General features: G+C 41.1%; 1 protein-coding gene across 1 annotated transcript; it reads left to right on the forward strand.

Moving 5' to 3' along the window:
• The first annotated feature begins 2,122 nt into the window (after positions 1-2,122).
• Positions 2,123-20,059, forward strand: YPEL1 (yippee like 1). The gene is made up of 5 exons (XM_084271983.1): positions 2,123-2,336; positions 6,083-6,365; positions 17,423-17,466; positions 18,837-18,945; positions 19,846-20,059. Exons 2-5 carry the CDS (start codon positions 6,249-6,251, stop codon positions 19,933-19,935), a joined length of 360 nt encoding a protein of 119 aa, XP_084128109.1. The 5' UTR covers positions 2,123-2,336; positions 6,083-6,248; the 3' UTR covers positions 19,936-20,059.
• The last annotated feature ends 2,506 nt before the right edge of the window (positions 20,060-22,565 follow it).

Raw genomic sequence — 22,565 nt, forward strand, 5'->3', positions numbered from 1 at the left:
AGATGATGGGAAAATTGCAATAAAAGCCCTACCAAAAATACTCTCACAGATGTTTATTTCCTGCTGTTTCACCAAAACATATTTCTTCTTTATTGTGCAAGCGTGACTTTTTTGTACTATTCTTCAAGAACGGCCATTAATTTACCATTAAGAAGGAAGAAATAATAATAATAATATATAAACATGCGAATTGCATTAAAAATGGATAGGCAGAATAAAATTAACTAGCACATGTTTATTAATTATAGCCACTAGCTGAATTTTACTGGATTCTATTTCTCTAATATTCTGCAAAATATCAAGGCCCCTTGGGTGAAAAACACCCTACTTGATAGATTTAAAAAATAGATGTCAGTACTAACAAGAAAAGGAGGCAAGGAAAATTTTATTGATGCTGCAATTATGCAGAAGAGCCCAGCCTCAGGGTACAAAGTATGAATGACAGCTTTGTTGGTCTTTGTCGGTTTGTATCTCTATACTCTTTGCTCGTGGAAATAGACAAGTACAGCCAAAATAAACTAGGGGGTAGCTTTTATTTACATTTTTATGGAAAACACAATCATTGCCAACAGACCTCAGATGCTTTGGAAACTGCTTGTATGCGAGTTGTATTTTGGTTTACTTAATCTTCAAAATTATTCTTTTTATACCTTGAAACTTGTGTGTTTGTTTCTTGATAAGCAATGAGCAATTCCCCAAACTCCCTTTCCAGAAACAAGTGCTCTGACCTACCCTACTTAACTTCCAATATCCAAACGGGGGTTTTCTTCATGTTTTTTTCCTGCAGTGCTGAACTCTTAACAGCCCTGTGCCATCTTCCAGGGTTTTACCTACTTTCAGCAGAAATGTGGAAGACACACACATTCTGGTGTATGTGTGGGGAAAGTCTGAGCAACCCTATGTTGCTTATTACAGTGTCTTTGCACAAAAAACCCTCTAAAACATTCCGGGATGAAACCACAAGTGAGCCAGATGCTACAGCTACGCATTTACCTCATGCCTATTTCACTCACCGGCGCGGCTTTTCTCATCGGCTCTCGCCTGAGCTCCTCACCACCATAGAATCACAGAATCACAAGGTTGGAAAAGACCTTTAAGATCATCGAGTCCAGCCATTCTTGTCCCATGTGAAACCATATCTCTAAGTACCTCATCTACCACGAGGGCCCCTCGCTACAAGGACATTGAGCTTCTGGAGCGTGTCCAGTGAAAAGCAACCAGGCTGGGGAAGGGGCTGGAAGGCAAATCTTGTGAGGACCAGCTGAGGCAGCTGAGGATGTTCATTCTTGAGGAGGCTGAGGGGAGACCTTATCGCTGCCTACAATTATATGAAAGGAGGGTGTAGAGAGGTGGGTGATAGTCTCTTCAGCCAGGTGACAGGAGACAGGACAAGGAGAAATGGCCTCAAGCTGTGCCAGGGCAGGGTCAGATCAGATGTTAGGAAAAAGTTCTTCACTGAAAGAGTTGTCAGGGCCTGGAACAGGCTGCCTAGGGAGGGGGTTGAGTCACCGTCCGTGGATGTATTTAAAAGACGGGTAGATGAGGTACTTAGAGATATGGTTTAGGATAGGACAGGAACGGTTGGACTCGATGATCTTAAAGGTCTTTTAAAACCCAGCCACTCCGTGAGGCGGACGCCGCCGTACCTCAGCGGGGACCGGGCGGGCGACAGCCCCCGAGCGCGCGCCAGCGCTGCTTCCCGCCTCACAGTGCCGCGCGCCCGAAGGCGGACGAAAGGGGGCGGAGCCAGGACGAGGCGCTCGCCCCGCCCCCCGAGCACCCTCCCTCCGCAAAAGCCGGGGCGGGGCGGAGGGCGGAGCGCTGCGCGTCCCTAGCTCGCGCGCGCACCCCCCGCAGCGTTCGCCGCCGCTCCTTCTCCCGCCCCCAGGGGGCGGGGCGGGCGCGAGGGCGCGCGCGCGCGCGCGGTGATTGGCTGCCGGCGGCGGTGGGAGCGGGTTTAACGGCCGCAGCGCCCCCGGGCCGGGGGAAAGCAAAACAAAGGCGGCGGCGGGCGGGAGCGTAGCGCGGCGGCGGGATGCCTCGGCCGCCCCGCGGCCCTCAGGGCACCGCACGCGCGCCCGGCCCCCGCCTATGACCCCTGAGCCACCGCCGAGAAGGTACCTTGGAGGCGAAGGAAGCTGCCGCCCCCCTCCGCGCTCTGCCACAGCCCCCTCTTTGTTTTTCGATGAGGGCCCGGCACTGAGCCCGCGCTGGCCGCTGCGTGAGGACCGGGCGTCCCGCCTCCCCTCCTGCCCTTGCCCCCTGCGGGAGAGGGGCCCGGGGGCGCGCTGCCGCTCGGAGTCCGGGCTGGGGAGCGGAGCCGGCACGGCGCGGCGGTGAGTACCGTAGCGTGCGAGGAGCCGGACCCTCTCCCTTTTGTTGGGGTGTTTCTTTTTTTGGGGGGGGGGGGGGGGGGGAGCGGGGTACCCAGCAAGAACAACAACAACGACGGCGACGGGGAGGCGGCTGCGAAAGGAGCTCTGCGTTACACCCCCGGCCGCGGGGGCTGCGGTTTCCTGTGTGTGCGGGGCGGGGGGGCGCCGAGGCAACTTTACTGGCGGGAGGAGGGCTCGGGCGCTATTTATAGCGCCTGGAAATGACGGCAGCGCTGCCTGCCTATAGCCTCCTCTCTACAGGGCGGGTGGTGATGGTTTACATAATTGGGTATGGGGGGGGGGCCGAGGCTGAGCTCGGCGAGCCGGAGGGGGCGATGAGCCCCTTGCTTAGCTCTCCTGCCCCGCGAAGGACAGGAGCGGTGCGGCGGGTCCCTGCCCGGGGTCCGCCGGGGACGGAGCCGGCGTGCTGAAAGAGAGCTGGTGCATTGTTTGGGTGGCCGCGCGCGGCTGTACCCCGGCAGCGTGCCGGCGATCTGGGGGATCGCTGCGAGCGGGAGAGAAAAAGCAACGGCGTCACCAGCCGCGGCGGCTTTGTGCTCCGGCGTGAGAGAGGAAAAGGCTTAACGGGCACGGAGCAGCTGCTCCCTCCCGGCAGGGAAACAGCTCTGTCTCTGCCGGTAACTTTCTCCTCGCGTTTCTCTTCCTTATTTCTCGGGATCCGAAGTGCAAACGAGGGTCCTGTTATCTGAGTCTTTAACTTCGCGAGGTTTATTCCTACTGGAACGTTCACGTCGCAGCTTACTAGGAGTCCGAGCACAGGCTTTGTGGGGCTAGGTAGCGAGGCTTCAGCTTGTCACTCTTTTTATTTGAGCGCAGAAGGGATGACGGGGAGGCCAATTTCGTACCCGTTTTATTTCTCTGTACGCGTGCGTGAGGCTCCCGGCAGCGGTGTGAGAAGCCCCACGCAGCCAAGGAACCCGTTTCTTTTCGCTCCCCTTAGTAGCTCGCCCGGCAGCTCGATCAGCGGAGCGGACCCCGAGCAGGGCCATGGGGCGCGGGGTGTTGCGGGGCCGTCCCGGCCCCCCCGCCACGCTTATCGGGGTGTTTGTTTACACATCCGGGTGCTGAGCGGGGCGGGGCCTCCCCCCACCCATTGGCCACCCGGCGCCCCTCCCCGGTGACATCACAAGGCTGGGCTCGCGGCCCGGGGTGGCGGTGCGGGACGGTGCGGGGAGCAATCCTTCGCCTCCCTTACACCAGCCTCTGGGTGCCGGGGCGGCCCTCGGGTCGCGCCTCCTCCTCGGGGCCGCTGCGTGATAGCGGGGACAGGTCCCCCTCTGCCCCGTGCGGGGCGCACAGCGCGGTGCTGCCGCCCTTGCGGGGAGGCTCCCACCGGCTGCTCGGGGCTGGCGGGTAGGCAGTGCCGCCGGAGGCTCCTGCCGGTTCTAGGCTGGTAGGTACTGATACAAGCCACAGGAGAGACAGGCCCCGGGCAGCGGTGTAGAAAGGGATGCAACCTGTGTGCTTGCTTTCGCACTTGATTTTGCAGTTCAGGTCTTCGGGGACCTTCAGCTGTCGTGTGTGCGACCGAAGCACGACCGTGCTCTTGTCTGAGAAAGGAGTACTGGCCTCGCGGTGTTACACCGCTTTCCACAAAGTAGCGAACAGCGGCAGTCAGACCTGTTACTGCTTGTAACTGTCAGGCTAAGAAACGGCTGGTACTTTGAATCTTGTCTTTAACATCACAAAGCAACAAATTCTGTGGTTCCTACAGCGTGTATCAAGCGCTCGGGATAGCTTCTTTTTGAAGACAGCTGTATCAAGTGCAGCTTTGTCAAAAGAGCTTTGGAATTCTTCATTTTTTGTAGTTGAAGGGCTGGGTGCATTGAGTCTGAAAGAGTCCGGATTGCCTTGAGAATTGTGAGTTAAAAGAGCTTGTAGAGATGCCTTGAAGGAAAACAGTTTCCTCTTAATTTTCAACTTGCTGCGCTTGTGCAAACATTGAACTTGTGTTTCAATTACTGATCTAAAGGGTCTAATCCAAAGTCAAAACATTTTTGCTCGTGGTGTCTTTCGTTGTGAAACTCTGGGTTGTTTTTTTACCCCCATTTCTATCAACCTAAACAGATATGTCTTCCTCAGATTAAGAGTTCAAGCAGGGAATTTAAAGGGTATCTCATTTAACTTCTAGGTTTGTGGTTTATTGTCTTTCTCCTATAATCTATTACCACTAATAAGTGTGGCTTAATATCTAGCTGTTTTATAAAGCAAGCTGTTTTCTCCAAACACTGTAATCATTCTTCCTCTTGAAGCTATAATTAAATTATCATGGGACAATAAGCATATAATGTATGTTTAAACGACTGTCATAATTGAATTCTGCTCTTCATGCTAACCGGTTAATATTTCAAACATATTAATGTGTCGCTTATCAAGTCTTTTTCACTGACTAACAAAAGTTGAGTAATTCTTATATAGTTCATTTGGCAACTTGTTCCCATTGTTGCTTTATTTCTTAGATTGCATATATTCAGCTGCATGTCTCATTTGTGGCTTGTCTCTGCCTTTGCGGTTCTCTAAGAAATTTTCTTCTCACAATTCCTTCAGTAGTTCTTGAGTCTCTTCTCCTACTGCTGTCATAAGCTTAAGACTAAAAAAAGCCCCACCAAACAAAAAGAATCAAGCAAAACCCCTTTAGATCTTGCTGTAGTGGTCTCTTGTGCTCAGCTTGCTGTACAGATTAGTTTCTCAAAGCTTCTTTTGAAGCACAGTGTCTGCTTCCTATAAATAATCTTAAATTTATGTGACTTTAATTATCTGCTTTGTTTTATTACTTGTAGAAGAGTGGTTAACTGCTGTCCACAGAGTTTACAACTGTGATAAGTGTTTTGCATTCTCGTTTTAATAGCTGGATCAAGATACTGTAAATTCTTTATATTGGCTCTCACTTCTATGCTTGTGCTATTGACCTACTCTCAGTCACCTGATAGCTGATGACATAAGTGACTGTGCAGTGTTCGTGTTTGGATTGCTCATTAGCTTGGCGTGCATAGTGTGGCAACTGAAGGCCTCTGACAGATCAGTAGATGTTATGAATATTCAGAACTTGTAATTTCTCAGGCAAACCCTAGAGAAAGGCTTGCTTTTTCCAGCATAGCAGGAAGGGCTGTTCTTCTTTGTTTATGCATATAATGTCTCCTAAAAGCACTCTGAGGATTAACAATGCAATTGGGTATTTATTTGCTGTGTAAAATTTAGGGTTTATTATCTGATTGTGATTTTGGTAGCATCTATTAAAGCTATTCTGGTACAGTGAGGAAGTATCTAATTAGCTTTGATCAGGGCACTAGTCAAAAGGTCTTTGCCAAAGGCATAATTCTGCTGAGCTCAAAAGAGATGTGGATCCCCGAATAGGGTGGCAACATGTTACTTGGTATTTGAGTTAAAGCCAGGTGCCAAGCAGCAAGTGCAAATGTTTATTGTTGGACATAGCAAGTGTTTCATGGAGAACTGTTTGAATCTCCTTCATTAGAAGTATGGTGGAGTAGATGCCACTAGTGGGACAGAACTGCTTGTTGCTGTGTTGAATGGAACTTGAACTGAGCAGCTTTATGGAAGAAAGGGGTCTGTAGTGCAGCCAGGCATTTGCTTTAAATAAGACTTTGCTTTGTCTCTAAAGTGTTGAATAATAAGCTTATTCTGGCCTTGTTGTAAACTGCTAATTGTTCTGCTCTTTTCACCTGCAGGTTGTGACTGTTTCTCTTCTGTCATTTGTGTGGAAAGTGCCACACACACTCCAGAACAACAACGGCTTTTGCTTGCATATTCCAGTGTTTCTTTTGCCAGCGAGTTCAGCAAAGTTGTAATTCTTCAAGTGCCAGCCCTGAGCTGAGTGAGGAGCCACCAGCAGAGATGGTAAAAATGACAAAATCAAAAACGTTCCAGGCTTACCTGCCAAACTGTCATCGAACCTACAGCTGTATCCACTGCAGAGCCCATCTAGCCAATCATGATGAATTGATCTCCAAGGCAAGTGGTTTTAGAGACCTCATGAATTATTTCTTAACCAAATGGTTACCACTGTCTCGCTGCTCCCAGTAGATAAGGGATGCAAATTGATGCATACTTCAGAGTATCTTCCTGGGTTCACTCTTGGGTCATACATGTTGTATACTGAGGACTGGATATATTCTGGAAACTTTTGAATGTGACATAAAAGCTGTTCTAATATATTCCCTGTATTAACAACCTCTGTCTGCTGCCAGGTAGGTACTAGTTGTGAGCTGCTGTATCTGAGAAGTCTGCTAAGGAAAAATGTCAAAAGAAAATATGGATCTCTGGGTAGGGAAGTGATTCTGGGCAAGGTTATTTCAGATAAAGACTCTTTTTTTTAAACTCTATTTGACTGAAGGTCACCAACTTGACTGTTTTCAGAATGTTCCACTGTTAGAAACTATAAACACATCTACTTCTGCTCTGTACCAATTCCTAAGGAATATAATTAGCCAGATATGTTTGAAACAGTTGGACTGTCTAAGTTTGGAGGATGTGTGGATCCTTGAAACAGGCTAGGCCTGTCCTTCCTACCTGTTGCTGCAAGAAACCAAGACTTGGGATATATGAAGTAAGCAGGGAAGGCTTTGAAATTTGGGTTAAATATTGACAGACTGGTTCATTCTCTTAATGGCATAGTGGAGAAAGCACTTAGGTTGCTTTTCAAACCTCTTAATACAAATTGCTTTCTCTATAACCATTGTCAAATAAAATTTTTAGTGGCAAACCCTTTGGAACTAACTCTGCTCCTGCCTTTTTTGTGTTCAGCAGCACTGAGTGCTGAAGAGTTGGGGCCATGAGAATGCTGCTACTTCTGAATTGATGTTTTCATTTAGGTGATGAGAAAGTATACCTGCTTGCCTTTCTCAGAGGCTTTTGAGGAAATAATGGGGTTTCCTCATACAATTTTTCTTGTGTTACTAAACTTTTTGATCTTTGTTTAGACCAAGACAACTTTTTAAATTCAAATATAATTGGTGAGAGCTCTTGGCAGTGTCCTTACTGCTTACTTGATTCTGCTCTGCCTTTTAGTCTCTGCCCCAAAGCTATCCCTTCCCTAAACTTGGTATGTGTATTGAGGCATGCAACTGCAAAACACATAAAATATGAAACAGTGAGCTAGTGACATACATAAAATGATGTAGAGAAATTGAGAGGGCTTCTGTTAACCTGGAAAATTCTTATATTACTTTTTTAAGGTCAGAAAAAAATACTCAGTCATGTGAATTAACTCGAATGCTATTTTCATGTTGATTTCAAAATTTGAGTATAAGGGGTCTCCTTGGGCATACTGGATTCTAAATTACAAGCAATAATAGCTTTGTTATTCACCATATGTCCTGGGCCAAAAACTTCAGGTTGTAGGTGCCTACAGGAAGAATGAAGCTGTGTCTCCTGAGATGTATAAATTATATGAAAATGCAATCCAAGCACACATACTTTCAAGGAAGCTTTTCTTTTAGTAGGCTTATTTTTGCATGTTGACTAAACTTGCCAGAGTTACCACTCAAACCAGTTGTTCTGCAAGGTCTTGGGAGTTTAGCAGACTATTCATATATTCCTAAGCAAATGATGTTCTATTACAGGTTCATAAATTATTGCGAACATTAAAAAAATCAGTTCAGAGAACATGGAGAGCTCTTTTTAAAATTACTTATCTAGTAAATAAAAATACTGTTTCTAATGGTGTTAGATATGGTTTCTGCTTTATTTCTGGCTTCTATAATTTTCAGTGAGGACATCTTAGAAAAACTTCTGTACTTGCAGGTTGACTGTATCATTATTTGACAGCTGAGCCATAATCTGTCAGTTCTAAGGTTTCTTGACCATATTTTATTGTTTAAATCTGTCATAATGAGCAATGCTTTTAAATGTGAGGAACACTGTATGCTTGTAAAATAAAAACATTTCTCATCTATTGTACTTGTATTTGAACATAACTTTAAAAATCCCACCCTTCTTTAAGCTTAATTTGCATATATTCCAACACTGGAGAAACTCTTCTGGTGGGGACAACTGGAAGGCAATAGTTTGATACACTTGGATCATTAAAAATAAATAGTGTCCTGAGGGGGTGGTAGGGGGAGTGGTGGGAGGAAGTAAGATTTGACTTATTTCAAATTAAAACACAGATAAAAATAAAAACTGAAGAAATATCCTAGACAACATGTATAGCCATAACTTGGATCTGTAAAAGGGCTAACAGATGAGTGTATCTTAAACAGTCTTTTATATGAATCCCTTCAGTCCTCAAAAGTGCTTTCATTAATGTGTTATGTGCAGGGAACTTAGCATAAATAAAAAATAACTGAGCAATATCTGGAATCCTAGTTACTGTAACTACTAAAGTAATCTGAAGTGTAACAAGTTAATTCTATAGAATCTAAAGGTAATTAACAACAGTGTTTCTGTGCTGGTTTGGATTTGATGGAGCAGAGAATTGGACTGCTCAACCTGATTACCTACTGCCCTTACTTTTGAGGGCCTAGTTAAAAATAAGCTCTGGGTAACACTAAATACAATTTTTGGTCTTGCTCTCTTTCAAATGCCTTTACAATACAGTATCAGTTCAGAACCCTAGTGCCACAAATACTTCTCAGCAGATACAGGCAAACAGTATTTGGTACCTAGCTACAACTGCTTTATTCAGGTGACCCACTGCTCTGTGTATCCTGGATGCATGGGGATTCTACTTTTTTTTTTTTCCTGTGTAGTCAGGGAAGGACCTAAAATACATGTGTGCTTACTTTATAAAGCTAGTTGTAGCTGCTTTAATGTGCTTTCAGCATTTGTTAGACCTGATGCTGCAAAGTTTCCAACTTAAAGATGAAAAGATAAGCTATGCTATGAAGAGGGCTGTGTCTTAAATGTTGGTCTGTCACAGCAAAGCAGTGTGTGCTACATTCTTCTGTCAATCATACCTTTGATTCTGGTCTGCAGAACACTGGACTTCAATACAGATATGCAGGTCTACATTTGAGAGCTGCTGATGCCAATTGTCTGCCAAGAATGGCAGTGTACACGAGTCACCTTTTCATTTTATTTCTGTTCTGCTTGAGCAGCAGGATCTCTTTCCTTGCTTAGAATTAATAATCAAGCTCTCTTTCTTCTTGTGCCCTTAATGATGATAAAATGGCAACCAAGAGTCTTGGTGATGGCTTAGAAATAAGAATGTAGACTAATAAGTATAAAAATGTGCTACCTGCACAAGTGAATTTATTGTTTTCTGTAGTGTTAGTTTTCTGTGCCACTATGAAAGGGCTCAACATGTTGCCTCATGTTGAAATCCACTTGGATGTTAGCTGTTAGAGCATAAATTTCTAGGTATTTTCACTCTACATTTGTATTTTCTGGGTGTGGGGAGGAACTTGAGGGAAGTGGGGGAATGGGATTAAGGCTGGCTGGCAATAGGAGTCCCAAACTAGGTGGTTATCAGCAGTAGAGGTGTTGGTGAGCACTAGTCTGTACAGCTGAACACATGCAGATACAGTTGCTGTAATAATTTATAGCCCTGATCATCTCTGGGAAAACAGTCTGAGGGATGTATGATAGAACTAATGAACTGTAGGTGACTTAAGTGAAATAAGTGGAATTCTGAAGCGGTGTTATGTACCTCTTAACTCTCAGACATAGCTGACACATTGGATTTTCTGTTTCTTTGGTAAAGAGTTGAATGTTAAATGTTGGGTTCTTCTGTTTCTTGTTTTTAAAATGCTATTAGAATCAATATGCCAGTCTTTAACTGCATTGGCTGCACTCAGAGGACAGAGCAGAACCTATACCTCTGTTTCTTCAAAGAAGTAAACAAATACTTCTAGAATCACATCCTGCTATGACTACAGGTATAGTAGTAGTAACCTCTATCAGCAAGTGACCGCATGCTGCTGTGGTAAAAAACTGATGCCATGGAGGCACTTGTTGGATTTAAAATGTTCAAATAGCACAGAAGTAGTGACCAAACAGCATATACTAATACTATTTTTTAAAAAATCTCAACAATTTAAAAAATCGACATCAGTTAAGGGAATGCTTCTACAGGACTCATAGAGGTCTGGGGGAAGCTGCCACTTGGGTGGCCTGTACAGAATCTTATATGTATGCTGTTCCTAAGGTGATTCTAAAATAAGTGCTGTGAAGGGCTTAACTGAAAGATTCTTCTTCTGGTTTGGTTGTAAACAGTAGAGGATGTGCAGTGATTACTAGCAGTTTTTATGGGAGGCAAATGTTGCTTGAAGCGCGTACGTTCCAAAGCACTTGAGAATGGCTTGTACCCATGAAGTTCCAGTAATTGTTTTGAAATTTAGGCAAGGTCTAACAAATAACAACAAAATATAAATACCAAATAGCAATCTTAGAACCTAGTAGATGTATTGCAAGGGATAATGCTTCATTACTCAGTTTTGACCTGCTTGAAGGACTGCTGAACCATCTAAAAATGTGCCTTAATGCTGGTCATAGAAGAAAATCTGGATTATTTCTTCTAGCTACCTGTATAAATCCTGTCACTTTCGTCTGTCTTGTTCATTGCAAAGCATATCTGACCAGAGGTGGAAAAGTCATATGAAGTTACAGACAAGGCTAGGTTGTGTTGATATTTTCGTGAACAAGTTCTGCATAAAGGTATATATGTACACACAGGAAGTTCTGCACCAATATGGGAAGAACTCTTTACACAGTGAGGGTACCAGAGCACTGGGACAGGCTGCCCAGGGGGGTGTGCAGTCTTCTTCTCTGGAGATATTCAAGACACTATATTGCCTATCTGTGCAATATATCCTAGGGAACCTGCTTTGGCAGGGGGATTGGATGCAATGATCTCTGGAGGTCCCTTCCAACCCCTACGATTCTGTGATATGTAACTGTCATTGACTTCACTGGGAAATCCTTGCACCTTATGGGCAAAAGAACAATCTTGGTTATATTTAGCTCTCCAAGGCATTCAGTATGTCTGCTGTTATATTATTGATGAGAAGGAAAAGTCTTCAGCTTAAATAGATGCCAAAGTATTTTTAGCCTTGCTTAGCAATCTGTGGTTTTGTCCTCTGTTTAACTGGTGAGTTCAAGAAAAAAATTTTTAAGGCTTACTTGTCTGTAAGTAAACGTGCTGTTCTTAGCTTGATTCAATTTGGTGATCCCTCTTTGCTCATGGTAGTAGTACTTGAAAAGGTAGTTGGCCTTGTATGCTTGAAGGCCATTTTTTTTCCCCTGCTGAAAAAGTTGAGAATGGGTCTAACTTCATAAATATTCTGGTGATAATTTTTCTCTCAAATATGTTTCTATTTTGGGGGGTTCTAGTTTGGTTTTTGGTTTTGGCTTTTCTTCTTCTGTTGGGGGAAGAATCTAGTTTTTGAAGAGAAGTGATTTCTGGAAAATACCTGGTAGTAGATTTGAAGGCTTAAAGGAGCTGGAGAGTGTGGAAGGGAAGTGTTTGGGGTTTTGACATAATTACTTCTGAAATACATTCAGGATGCTACATAACATAAGTTAACTTGTCCTGCCTGACAAAGTCTTCACTCTGGAAATACCATTTGCCAAATCTGTAGGCATGCAGTTCTTGGAGTAGAATTTTTAAGGTTATTCTTGACATATTGAACTTTATAACTTGTTTTATTGAAATTAGTCAGTAACTGAATAAAAAGGTACTTTAGGAAGTTTTAATATTTACCATGTAATCATCTAGATCTTGCCTAGTAAGCAGCCGAGCAGCGTTATCTCTATAGCTGTCTGCAGTGCTAAGGAGTTGGATCTGAGAGAAATATCAAATGGAACCTTTTTTTTCCCCCTGATTTTTTTTTTAATGTAGCTTATGTTGAATTAAATTTTGTGAGCTTATTTTGCAAATCTTGAAGTGGCAGGATATCCTTACAGCCTCTGATGCGTCTTACTGAGAACATAATTCCAGACATCAGAGATCTCAAACCTATTTCTGTTTTACTTTAAGAATACTGCAACTAAGAATATTGTCTTCTGAACTGATCAGTAATATTTCTTTGAATTGAATCTTTGTTTTTCAGGTTGATCTATCTTAGCTTTGTAAAGTGATCTCTAGCAAATGAAAGGGAACTCAAGAAAATGAAACCAAAACCACCTTTCTTTAAAATCCCTTTTCTGTGTTATGAGTAGCTTGCAAGCTGTGCTTAGGGAACGTGCTGTTAATGCCATCCTGGCTCGCTTATAACAAGGCCTGCCATACCCTTAATTCATACTAAGATGGCAGTTTCTCTGGGTTTTTTCTGTGAAGCATGAACTCTAGCCAATCAATCTAATCCTGTCTGTGGGGAATAATTAATTACATAAGCTTTTTAGTAGCTTCCCTTCCCCTGTCCATGCCCTTATAGGTAGGCCTTGGGGCAGTAAATACATGTTCTGCTTAACTGATACTTCCTTTTCTTCTGGGTAGAACAGCTAATCCTGGCATTAGAGATAATAATGGGTTTAATTTAGAGACATAGATCATATCTAATTCTGCAGGTATGTACTAGAGTTAGTGAAATATAAAGTTCCTTTACTACCAAATGTATTGATGACATAGGTCTGTCAGATAATTTGAAAGGCTTATAATACCAAACTGTTGTTGTAGATGACCTCAGTATAGTTCCTAAGCATAGTTAAACAATTTTGCTTATACTATTAGATTTTCCAGATACTTTCAACTGTGTTGGAACAAGAAACACTTGTGAATCTTGTAGATCTTCCCATAGGAATAAATGGCTAGTCAAAGATGCGGATTTTCTAGGGACAAAGTTGACCCATAAATCAGTGCAAAATTATTGACAACTGTGAAAAAGCAGACTTCAAGCAAACTAGTTTTAACTGTGAATATTAGTTGAACTGATAAATTGCCCAGCTTCTGAGTAAAAATCCTGGTTGATGTGAGTCATTATTGATGACAGTTGGTCACACTTACTGCTGTCTTCCAATTTCTACTGGGTAAGACACATTTCCAACTCAGAATTATGACAGCTTTAATAGAATGTTCTGGTTTAGGCATGATTTAAGCATAGTGCTAGCAATCTTGGAAGTCATGAACAAATCCTGCAAAGGAAAAAGCATGCATCTGCCTAGATGGTGTTTGTTCTGTAGAAGAGTAGTTTGGGGACTGGTTTGAACAGTTAGGCCTGTTAGGCCTTGACACTGCCATTTAAAATACTCCTTTTCATTTCCTTTGAGGACTTGACACACAAGGTGTTTAACCTGTCAGTCTCTTAAAATTCCTATCAGTCTCACAGTGCTGAGTGTGAGAAACTTAGTGCTGGTAAAAACAAATGTTCAGTGTTCAATTTTTTTGCTGGTTATGCAAAATACTTTTGTTTATAGTCAAGTTACAAGCTTAGCAAGCAGTTCAAGTGCCAAATGAGTTGTCATCTTTTCATTTCTAGCAATAGGGCACATCAAGAAGCAGATCTCTTGATAAAAATCTTCCTTATATGTAATCAATATTCTGTGGTTAAAAGAATGCATGTGTGACAGATGTGTGCTTTTTTTGTAGTGTTTGAAAACAGGATTTTGGGGAAGAAAAAACCTCCCCAGCTATTCACATGACTAAGAGACTGACTGCCAAGCTGTGACAAGAATTTATAAAAAAAAGTAAGACACAGGAACTGAAAAATGGGTATCTTTACAGTGCTTTTACTGCAGTCAGTGTTTGAGCTTCACAGGGGTGGGTTGCAGACCATGAAATGCTCAATGACACACTGATGTTGTGGTTGTATGCTGATTTCAAAGGAAGGTGAGTTGCCTACACCCAAGTTCTGTAAGCCACAACACAGTAGCACAAGTTGCCACAAGTTGCTATCAAGTTATCTGAGTGATGTAAACATGGAGGAACTTGCTCTTTGCAGCTGGGCAAAGGAACAGTTGTTGTTCAATAGCATGTAAATATATTTAGCTTCTAAGCATGTGTATGGGTAAGAAAGATGGTATCAGATGAATTGGCCAAACTCTGCTAACAGGAAGCTAGAGAAGGTGGGGATGGAGGAGCTTTTCACTGGGGGATGTTTGTGAACAGATTTTCTTTCTAAAACCACTGTCCCAGGAAAAGGGGTTGTGTTGCTTCTTCTATCCTACCCTAACAATCCCAAAAACTAGAAGGTAATGAAGATGGCCATTTCTGAGGGGGGAGAAAAACCCTAGAGAGTATAGCATAGTTAGGGCAACAAAGCAAGGGGTAGAAGAAAAGTAATCTTTAAAAATGAACAGGAAGAAAGAACAACTAAAGCAGTCTTTTCCAACCTGTGGTTTATATTTCATTTGGCTAGAAATATTCTTCAGTTTATGAAACAAGAGAGGGGAAGAGCTGCTTTTCTGCTATTCCTGGCATCCCTCTACTGCTCTCTGCATAACTTTGAGAAATGCAGGGTCAAAGGAGAGCTTTTATTAGGTGATATTAAGTCAAGACTAAACATAAACTTGGCAGAAATAATTGCCTAAAGTAGTTCAAAAGGTCTACTGACTGATGTGTTCAAGAGTCTTTTTCTTTCCCAGCAAGCTGGGGAACTTATAGTATGGCATATAAGTAGCTTAAATAGTGATTGTGTAGGACCAAAGAAGTTTGTATGTAATTGACATGTGTAATTACATGTAAATAGAGAAACTAGCACATGATTAATAGGAGAGAGTATTTGTTGGTGCAGTTTGAAAAAGGATTTGTAAATAATAATTCACAACAGGTTTTTAAAGCAAGGATGAATGCAACTTTTCTAATGTAACAATTTTTACAGTGGCTTAACAAAAAATAATGGTCATCATGGCTTTGAAAGTTCTTAATTTCAGGTGCATGGAAGTTCTAGTTCAAGTTAACTTTTTAATGAGCAGTAGGACCTTTCAAGTGTTACCTTTGCTTTTTCTTAAATTTTGGGGTTGCACAACTGCAGTTGTCTAAATTCATGTGTATTTCACTCAGGCTACTTATTCCTTAATGGGCTGGTTTTGAGAGTATATACATAAATAACTTGTTTTCATCTGTGGTAAGCATTCTCTATTGGTTGAGAGGCATTGGCTGCAATTTAGAGCTCTGCTTATTCTCTAGAAACTACAGCCTAGATTCTGTACTGTTCTGTCAGTTTTGTGATGGGTTTTAGAGTATTTTGGAGAACTGAACAAGTGGTGAATAATTTTTTGTTTTAAACGTGGGCTTAAGGATTACTTTGTGGCAGAGCTGTTCAGACTCAACTGAGTCCTTCCTTTCAGGGTCAGTCCAACCAAGTTTTAGCTTTCACTGCATAGCCTTATCTTTTTTTTCAACTTGCCTTGTGAAAGACTTGCAGTTCTGTATAATGTGGACAGTACCTTCTCTTTTGTCTCTGATATAGATGAATTACTGTTCTGTCAATAAAAATACCCATTTAATAATTATTTTACATGGCTACTGAAATATTAACACTATAAACCATTAGTAGAACTTCTCATCTTAAAGTGCAGTTTTGCAAGCTATGGGCTGTATGTAAGTACACTGCTAATTACAGTAGTCCAGAGCCATGAATTTCTTAACAGCCTTTGTTGCAACATATTATTTGGTTAATGTTGTTCAAAAAATGTTCATTTGTCTACATTACCTTCTTGCATCCTTTTTTTGCAAACTGTTCTGTGTAGTTAAGTTACAGTAGTTATTGATGTGTTGGTAATCATTAGATTGGCAGAATATCTGCTATGGTGTCAAGTGACTGCTAATCATATAGCTAAAAAAACATGTCAGAACAATCTACTGCAGAAAGGTCCTTCTGCCTATGGTTCCATGCCTAATGTAACTAAAATGGTTAAAAAATATTCAAGGTGAGATCTTCCAAATACCTTCATGCTGATCTAATGTAGGTTTTTAGAAAGTTGGTCTTTAATCTTCAGTACTAGAACTGCAAGGATTTGTTAAAAAGAATTGCACTTTGTCTTCAGTGTGGCTAAATTGTTGTCTTTGTGTGTTAGGGAAAATCTTGGGCAAAAAAAGAAATTAAGACATTTGAAGAATTTTTTAAAAAAACAGAATTCAGTCTGGAAGAGAAGAAAAAAAACCCCTCAATTCCAGTGTGATCCTGTTTGAATAGGAAATTTATCAAGTAAATCCATAGAAAAGGAGCAAATGGACAGACGAAAGCAGTGATGTGTATTACATAGGCTTTGAATGTTTTACCTATGGCTGGATCTAGCCTGCTCACAGGTTTTGCCAGGAAGTTTGTAGCTCAAGGCTGTCTGATCATAGGTTTGGGCCTTTATCTTCACCAGCGTTTGCAGAGTGCACAGTAGAAGAGCTCTGCTGGTTTAGTTCAGTATAGAAGGAACAAAGATGCAGTTCACAGGCACTGAAACTGCTCTGCAAGCCAACCACCAGTAAGTGTGGTTGATTAGAGGCTTTACTTCAAAACTGTGCTACTTTTACTTCAAAACTGCTACTGCTCTGAACTAAAACATTAATTTAGATCCAGCCAAGAAAGTATTAACAGTCATCTTTTATCCATAACCTATAAGGAATGTGAGAGATTTGAAAGCATATGGCTGTGCTTAGGCATTTGGTGATAACAATTGTTTCATTAAAATAAAGCTGAGTTTATAAACTGATGAGATGCATTTCCTGAATACAGTATGCTGGTGTTATGCATGAACATGTTATGTCCAGAATTTCACTGGCCTTACATCAAATGATGCAATGAAACAGAAACCAATCATCTTTTGGGTGCAGCAAGAGAGAGCAGAGGACACCAAAATAATTCTCTTTGAGTTATAAGCAGATTTTCATTAGCTTGAAGGATGTCTAGGAAAATGAGAATTAATACCTTGCAGAGTGTTTTTGCATTACAGGCATCTTAATTTGAGGAATAATATTTAACATCTTAAACCCACTGCTAACAGTGTATTGTGGGTGAAACCTTGGCTGACCAGGCTTTCCTATAAAGAACTGGTATAAACTTTTAAACTAATTAATCTGAAATACTTAATCTATATCATGTTTATAAGCTTACTAGCACACCTTCTATAAGTATTGTTTAGTTTGGTGGTGATTTTTGTGGTTTTTAACAAGTGCAATCTTTTTTTTTTTTATGCAGTCCTTCCAGGGAAGCCAGGGACGAGCCTACCTCTTTAATTCTGTGTAAGTATGTTGTTAGGGCTATGCACATTAGCTACAAAGTTTAATTTTTTTTGTATGTTTCATAAGTGCAAACCAGTAGGAATTAGTGTAGCTGCACTCTGGCCTCTTTTAAACACTGATTTTACTCCCCAGCAAATAGTTTTTAAAGAGCAGCTGATCGGATTTGTAAGTATCCATATGCATATATTAGTTTATCTTGTGTTTTAAGTAATTCTGCTACTAGTTGAAAGTTTAGGGAAGGGCATTAATGTGAAATTCCTTTGTGTATATAACTGTCTTGCGTAAGAGTTGCTATTCTGAGGTTTTCCAGAAGTCAGAATATATTGTGTGACTGTAAGTTTTGATTTAGACAACTCTGCTGTGGTCTAAAGAAGAATTTTCTAGTGTGATAGTCAGATAGTTTTACCAGTTGGTGTTCTGGTAAACTTGGTACATCTTAAATGACCTTGACTATTGCAAATGTGCTAGAGGCAAAAGGTCTCTGTGATCTTATCAAGCCTAATATTTGTGATTTTAGGCACGTCCTTCAGATGATGTAAGGCTCCTTGAATTTGCTAATGGATATATTTAGTTCCTAACATGCAGGATTGCATTTTTGTCTTTATTTTTCAGCAGTTTCTTGTGTTGCAGCATGTTGGAAAAAGAAATGCAGTTAAGTGTCTTAGTCTATTTTAGAGCAGGATAATGGAACTGGAACTGCAAAGGATTTCACTGCAAATCCTTGAAATTCTTTTTATATGTAGTTGTTCAGTGGTGACTTGGGACTTCTAGTGGAATAGTAGTAGTAAGAATCTGCTAATGCAACAGCAAAAATGGCAAATTTTTGCTCTTGTACAACACAAAAAACTTGGTTTAGTCTTGTCTGATGTTTTCATAGACTCTTACTCATAAGAATCCTGCCCTGATGTGGTACTTAATGGGATGTTTTGTTTCCATATTGCTGTTTGTTCATCATGGCTTAGTCTGCTGATCTGTAGCAAAGAAATATTTATGAGGCTTTTTCCTTGCTGCTATTTTGGAGTTGGTTCTAAATTCAGCTGTTGGTGCTGATGTACTGGTATGGACTTCCATTACAGAGGTCTCAAATTGGTTTTGAAGAAAAGCCTGAAACTGTAAAGGTATCCAGTTACTGCTCAGAGCTCTGTTCTCTAGAAGTTTAACTATATAGCCTGTCTTTGTTGATGGGAGTAAGTGGGCACTGCCAACAGTTTGCTGGTTAGACTAGCCACTTGAAAAACAAACAAAACAAAGTTTACAGCACTCACTGTGAGATGCTTTTTACACTGTTTTGTAAGGTGAGAAGAGAAGGTAAGAAAAGAAACACTCTCATGCAGTTAATGTTGAGCAATTTCTTTTTTTTTTTCCTTCAGGGTAAATGTGGGCTGTGGTCCAGCAGAGGAGAGAGTTCTTCTGACAGGTTTACATGCTGTAGCAGATATCTACTGCGAAAACTGTAAAACCACTCTTGGATGGAAATATGTAAGCAACATACTCAGTCTTTGATCAGTCTATGTTAAAGCACAGACATTGGACTAGGCCACAGGGTAGCACTTACACTGACAGTTTAGGCACGTTAGCTCTAGTGCTTTTGCACGTTATAGACTGTAAGGTTGTTTTGCTTCCTTACATCTGCTGAAATGTTATAACAACTTGATTCTGGACTGCAAAACAAGCATGAGCTATAGGTGCTATTACAGCTGTCTGAATACTCTAACATCTTTTTGCAAGATTACCAGCCATATACACTAAACCAGATGGAAGATATTATCTAAGCTGGTCTTTAATTTCTTGGGTTGCAAAAGTAGGTTCATGTAGCAAAAACAGGCATGATAGTAAACGGCACTGAGCATGTTTACACTGCTTACAACTAATATGAACTTGATTCTGTGGTTTGGAAGGTTATCTGTGTGCTTGCACAGTTACTTCTAATGCTTGAAGCTGTGTCTCAAGTGTGAGGTTTTGAAAAGGTTAGATTCTGAATGTCACATGGAGGATTGTCATTGCTTCAGTATAGCTTCAGATCTTAGAGAAAGAAGTTGTCCTAATGTGTCCCCTATGAATATACAGGGGAGAGATTTTTGAGAAGGTTCCCATTTTTAAAAAAGTGATAAAATTCCCTAAGCAGTGAGAGAATGGGGAAAGTTCTAAAGCAAGTTCTGTTGTGCAGTGGATCTGCTGATTCTGCTTGTGAGACGTTTACTCCCATTTCCTTCTCAAACCTCTTAGTCCTCTCTTTCCTCCCTCCCACCCTTATTTCAGTGTAACTGATAGGAGCTGTTAACTGGATTGTCTCCTGGTTTGCATTTCTAATGCAAGTTTGATGTTCAAAATACTTGGAATTTCCCTGGCTTAATTCAGTGTCTTGATTTTTCTTTCCAGGAACACGCTTTTGAGAGCAGTCAGAAATACAAAGAAGGAAAATTTATCATTGAACTTGCCCACATGATAAAAGACAATGGCTGGGAATGAATCATAACCTTTCCTCCTTCTGTTTGGACAATATTCTGTGGAACATGCTTTACAAAGACTAACGCAAAGTAAAGGAAGAGCTTGGCTAGAGTGGCCCTGAGAATATCACTGAACTCTGAAACCTCACAAATGAGTAGTGTAGTGTAAGTGGCTATTTCAGGCCATGTTTGCCTTTTCTCCTTGTGTAAGTTCCCTCTTTTTGTACGTGTATTATTGTGTGAAGAGTTGTTTTGGAACATTTTGGATGACCTTTTTCTAAACTCTTTCAGACTAGAGAAACAGTTCACTAATTGAAAATGATTTTACTGGTTAGCATCTATCTCTGACCTATGCCTTTAATGCTACCTTCTGCTGTGCATGCTTCTTGCCTAAACACCTACACTCCAGTCCTGTAGAAGTTCTATATCTGAGCAGTCCGAAAGAATGTATGGGATGGGGTGCTTTTCTATATGTAGCAATTTCTGATGTGTTTGGCAGTGAAGAGGATGCAGTATTGTAGTTATTCATTTCTTTTTTAAATTTGAGTGTACCACAACCTATGTACATCTTGTAGGTGAATTGGTTAAAGGTACAGTGCTCACTTTAAAAAATAAAAACCAATTTCAATTGCACTGACTGAAGTTAGGTCTCAAGTTGTTAGGAAATATTATGCTAGAGATTAGGTATCTTAAGTACCTTAGAAGGATTTTAAATCAGTAATGTTATAGAATATGTTAATTTAAGGCCAACATATTCCCTAAGGAGTTTGCTGGATTAAAAATAAAACCAAATAGGTTCAAGGTTAAAAAGGCAGAAAAATATATGCATCTTCTATTTTGGGGAAAAAAAAATTAATTAGTTGCTGTATTAAAAAAAGTTTTGGTACTGTACCTTTGCCAGTAACAGGGACTTGTGCATCAGTAAAGTTTTATGGCTGGTTCCATGTAACTGTATAGTTCTAATGCACTGGACAAAGAGGTTGATATTGAGGAAACTTGTTGAAATATTCTGCTTCTGCTACATTTGAACAAAAATATTTATTTTTGTGAGAAATGGCCAGAGCTTATGATGTGAAAATATAGTACCTGTGGGAAAAGGGGGTGGTATTAAGGAAGGGAAGTTTGACTCTGTTTTTCATAAAATAACAAAGTAATTTTAAAATTGGGGGGTGGGGAAGGGGTTTCTTGGTTTGCTGGCTAAATCATCCCCAAGTACCTTTTTATAATTAAATATGTGAAACTCACCTTCCTCTTTTATTCTCACACTGTTTCTTACATGAAATGAGTTAATGAGAGAAAACTGCTGCAGAGTGTATGCACAGTATTAGCTGTTGGCATCTGTGCATGCAAATTCTGAGCAACTCTGAAATGCTCTACATAAATTTGCTAGCTTTACTTTCAAATAAAAACAGTCTCTGAAGACTTTCTGCATCATAATCCTTTTAATGCTTGAGGACAAAATATTTGGGGACTAAACCTTTCACACTACTATAACTGAATGATATGGAAGCCTTGCAATACAAAATGGATTTTCTCTCAATAACAATTCTAATACAGCACCTGCAAAATTAAGTCAGAGGTGCTGTTGCTGCTGTTACGTTTTTGGGAATCTCTGAGGCTTTCTGAACTCTGCTGCACTTTAGAAATTTTGTCATAGATGAAAAATTATGCCAATGGGTAGGGGCAATACAGATCTTTAAACCAGCTATCCAGTGTCTTTGTGGAGAGGAAGAGAGAAGAGTTCGCCTGTGTGTAAACATTCTCTGTGATGCAGGCTGGCTAAACTGCATTCAAGATGTTGTAGTGATCTTATACCTGTGAATTAAACATGTTAGAGAAGTAGCTAAAGCTGTTGTGTTTCAGTCCAGAGGCTTGAGGTGGTACAGTCGTGCTTGATCTGGATTTTGTGGCTTACACGTTACTATGTCACGTTCACAACATCAGCCTTCAGCGTCTCATTTCAACAAAGATGGGCTTTGGTGTTGCCTGTCCCTTGATCTTTTTGACCTGGAATTCTTGGGAGTCTTGTTTTCCCCCATCTTAAAGTATGTTGCTGACAAAGGTGGCGCTAAAATGTCTATCAGTGAATAGTCTGTGTTGGCTTCAAAGTCCAGTTGCAGTGTTGAGACTTGTGAACAGCTTATGTGAAGTCTGTGTATCTCTGTGCTTTTCTTACTTCCTGGCTGCAGGCTTGGAGCAGTACACTGGACTGAAGACAAAAGTAAGGGCTGCTTTTCAGTAGAGAGTTGAAATGAAAGAAAATATGTAAAGTATTACAGACTTTTCTCCCTAAAACTAGGGGTTTGGCTATCTCTTGTTAGTAAGTGCTGTTTGTAACAGTCTGATTCTGACTTAGAAATTCAACCTCTTTCTTCAGTGCATTAATTGTATTTCAAACTGGATGTTTTCACCAAAACCTTAATTAACTTTGATGCCAAAGGTTGGGACTTCATCAAGTGCTTAGCACATAGAGCTTCAGACTACTGGCATAAAGAGTTAATGATCTAAATGTGATGTTTATGGCTTTTAAGAGAACCAAACAAAGCAATATTCTTTTTGGTCTTTTAAGAGTGGACGCTAAGACAGATAAAGAGTAGAACTAGGACAGAATTGCTATTTCATGCTGCCATGTAACAATTCTTGAGGCTAATT

The sequence above is a fragment of the Gallinula chloropus genome (genome assembly GCF_964237585.1).
Source record: "Gallinula chloropus genome assembly, chromosome: 17".
NCBI classification, from domain to species: Eukaryota; Metazoa; Chordata; class Aves; order Gruiformes; family Rallidae; genus Gallinula; species Gallinula chloropus.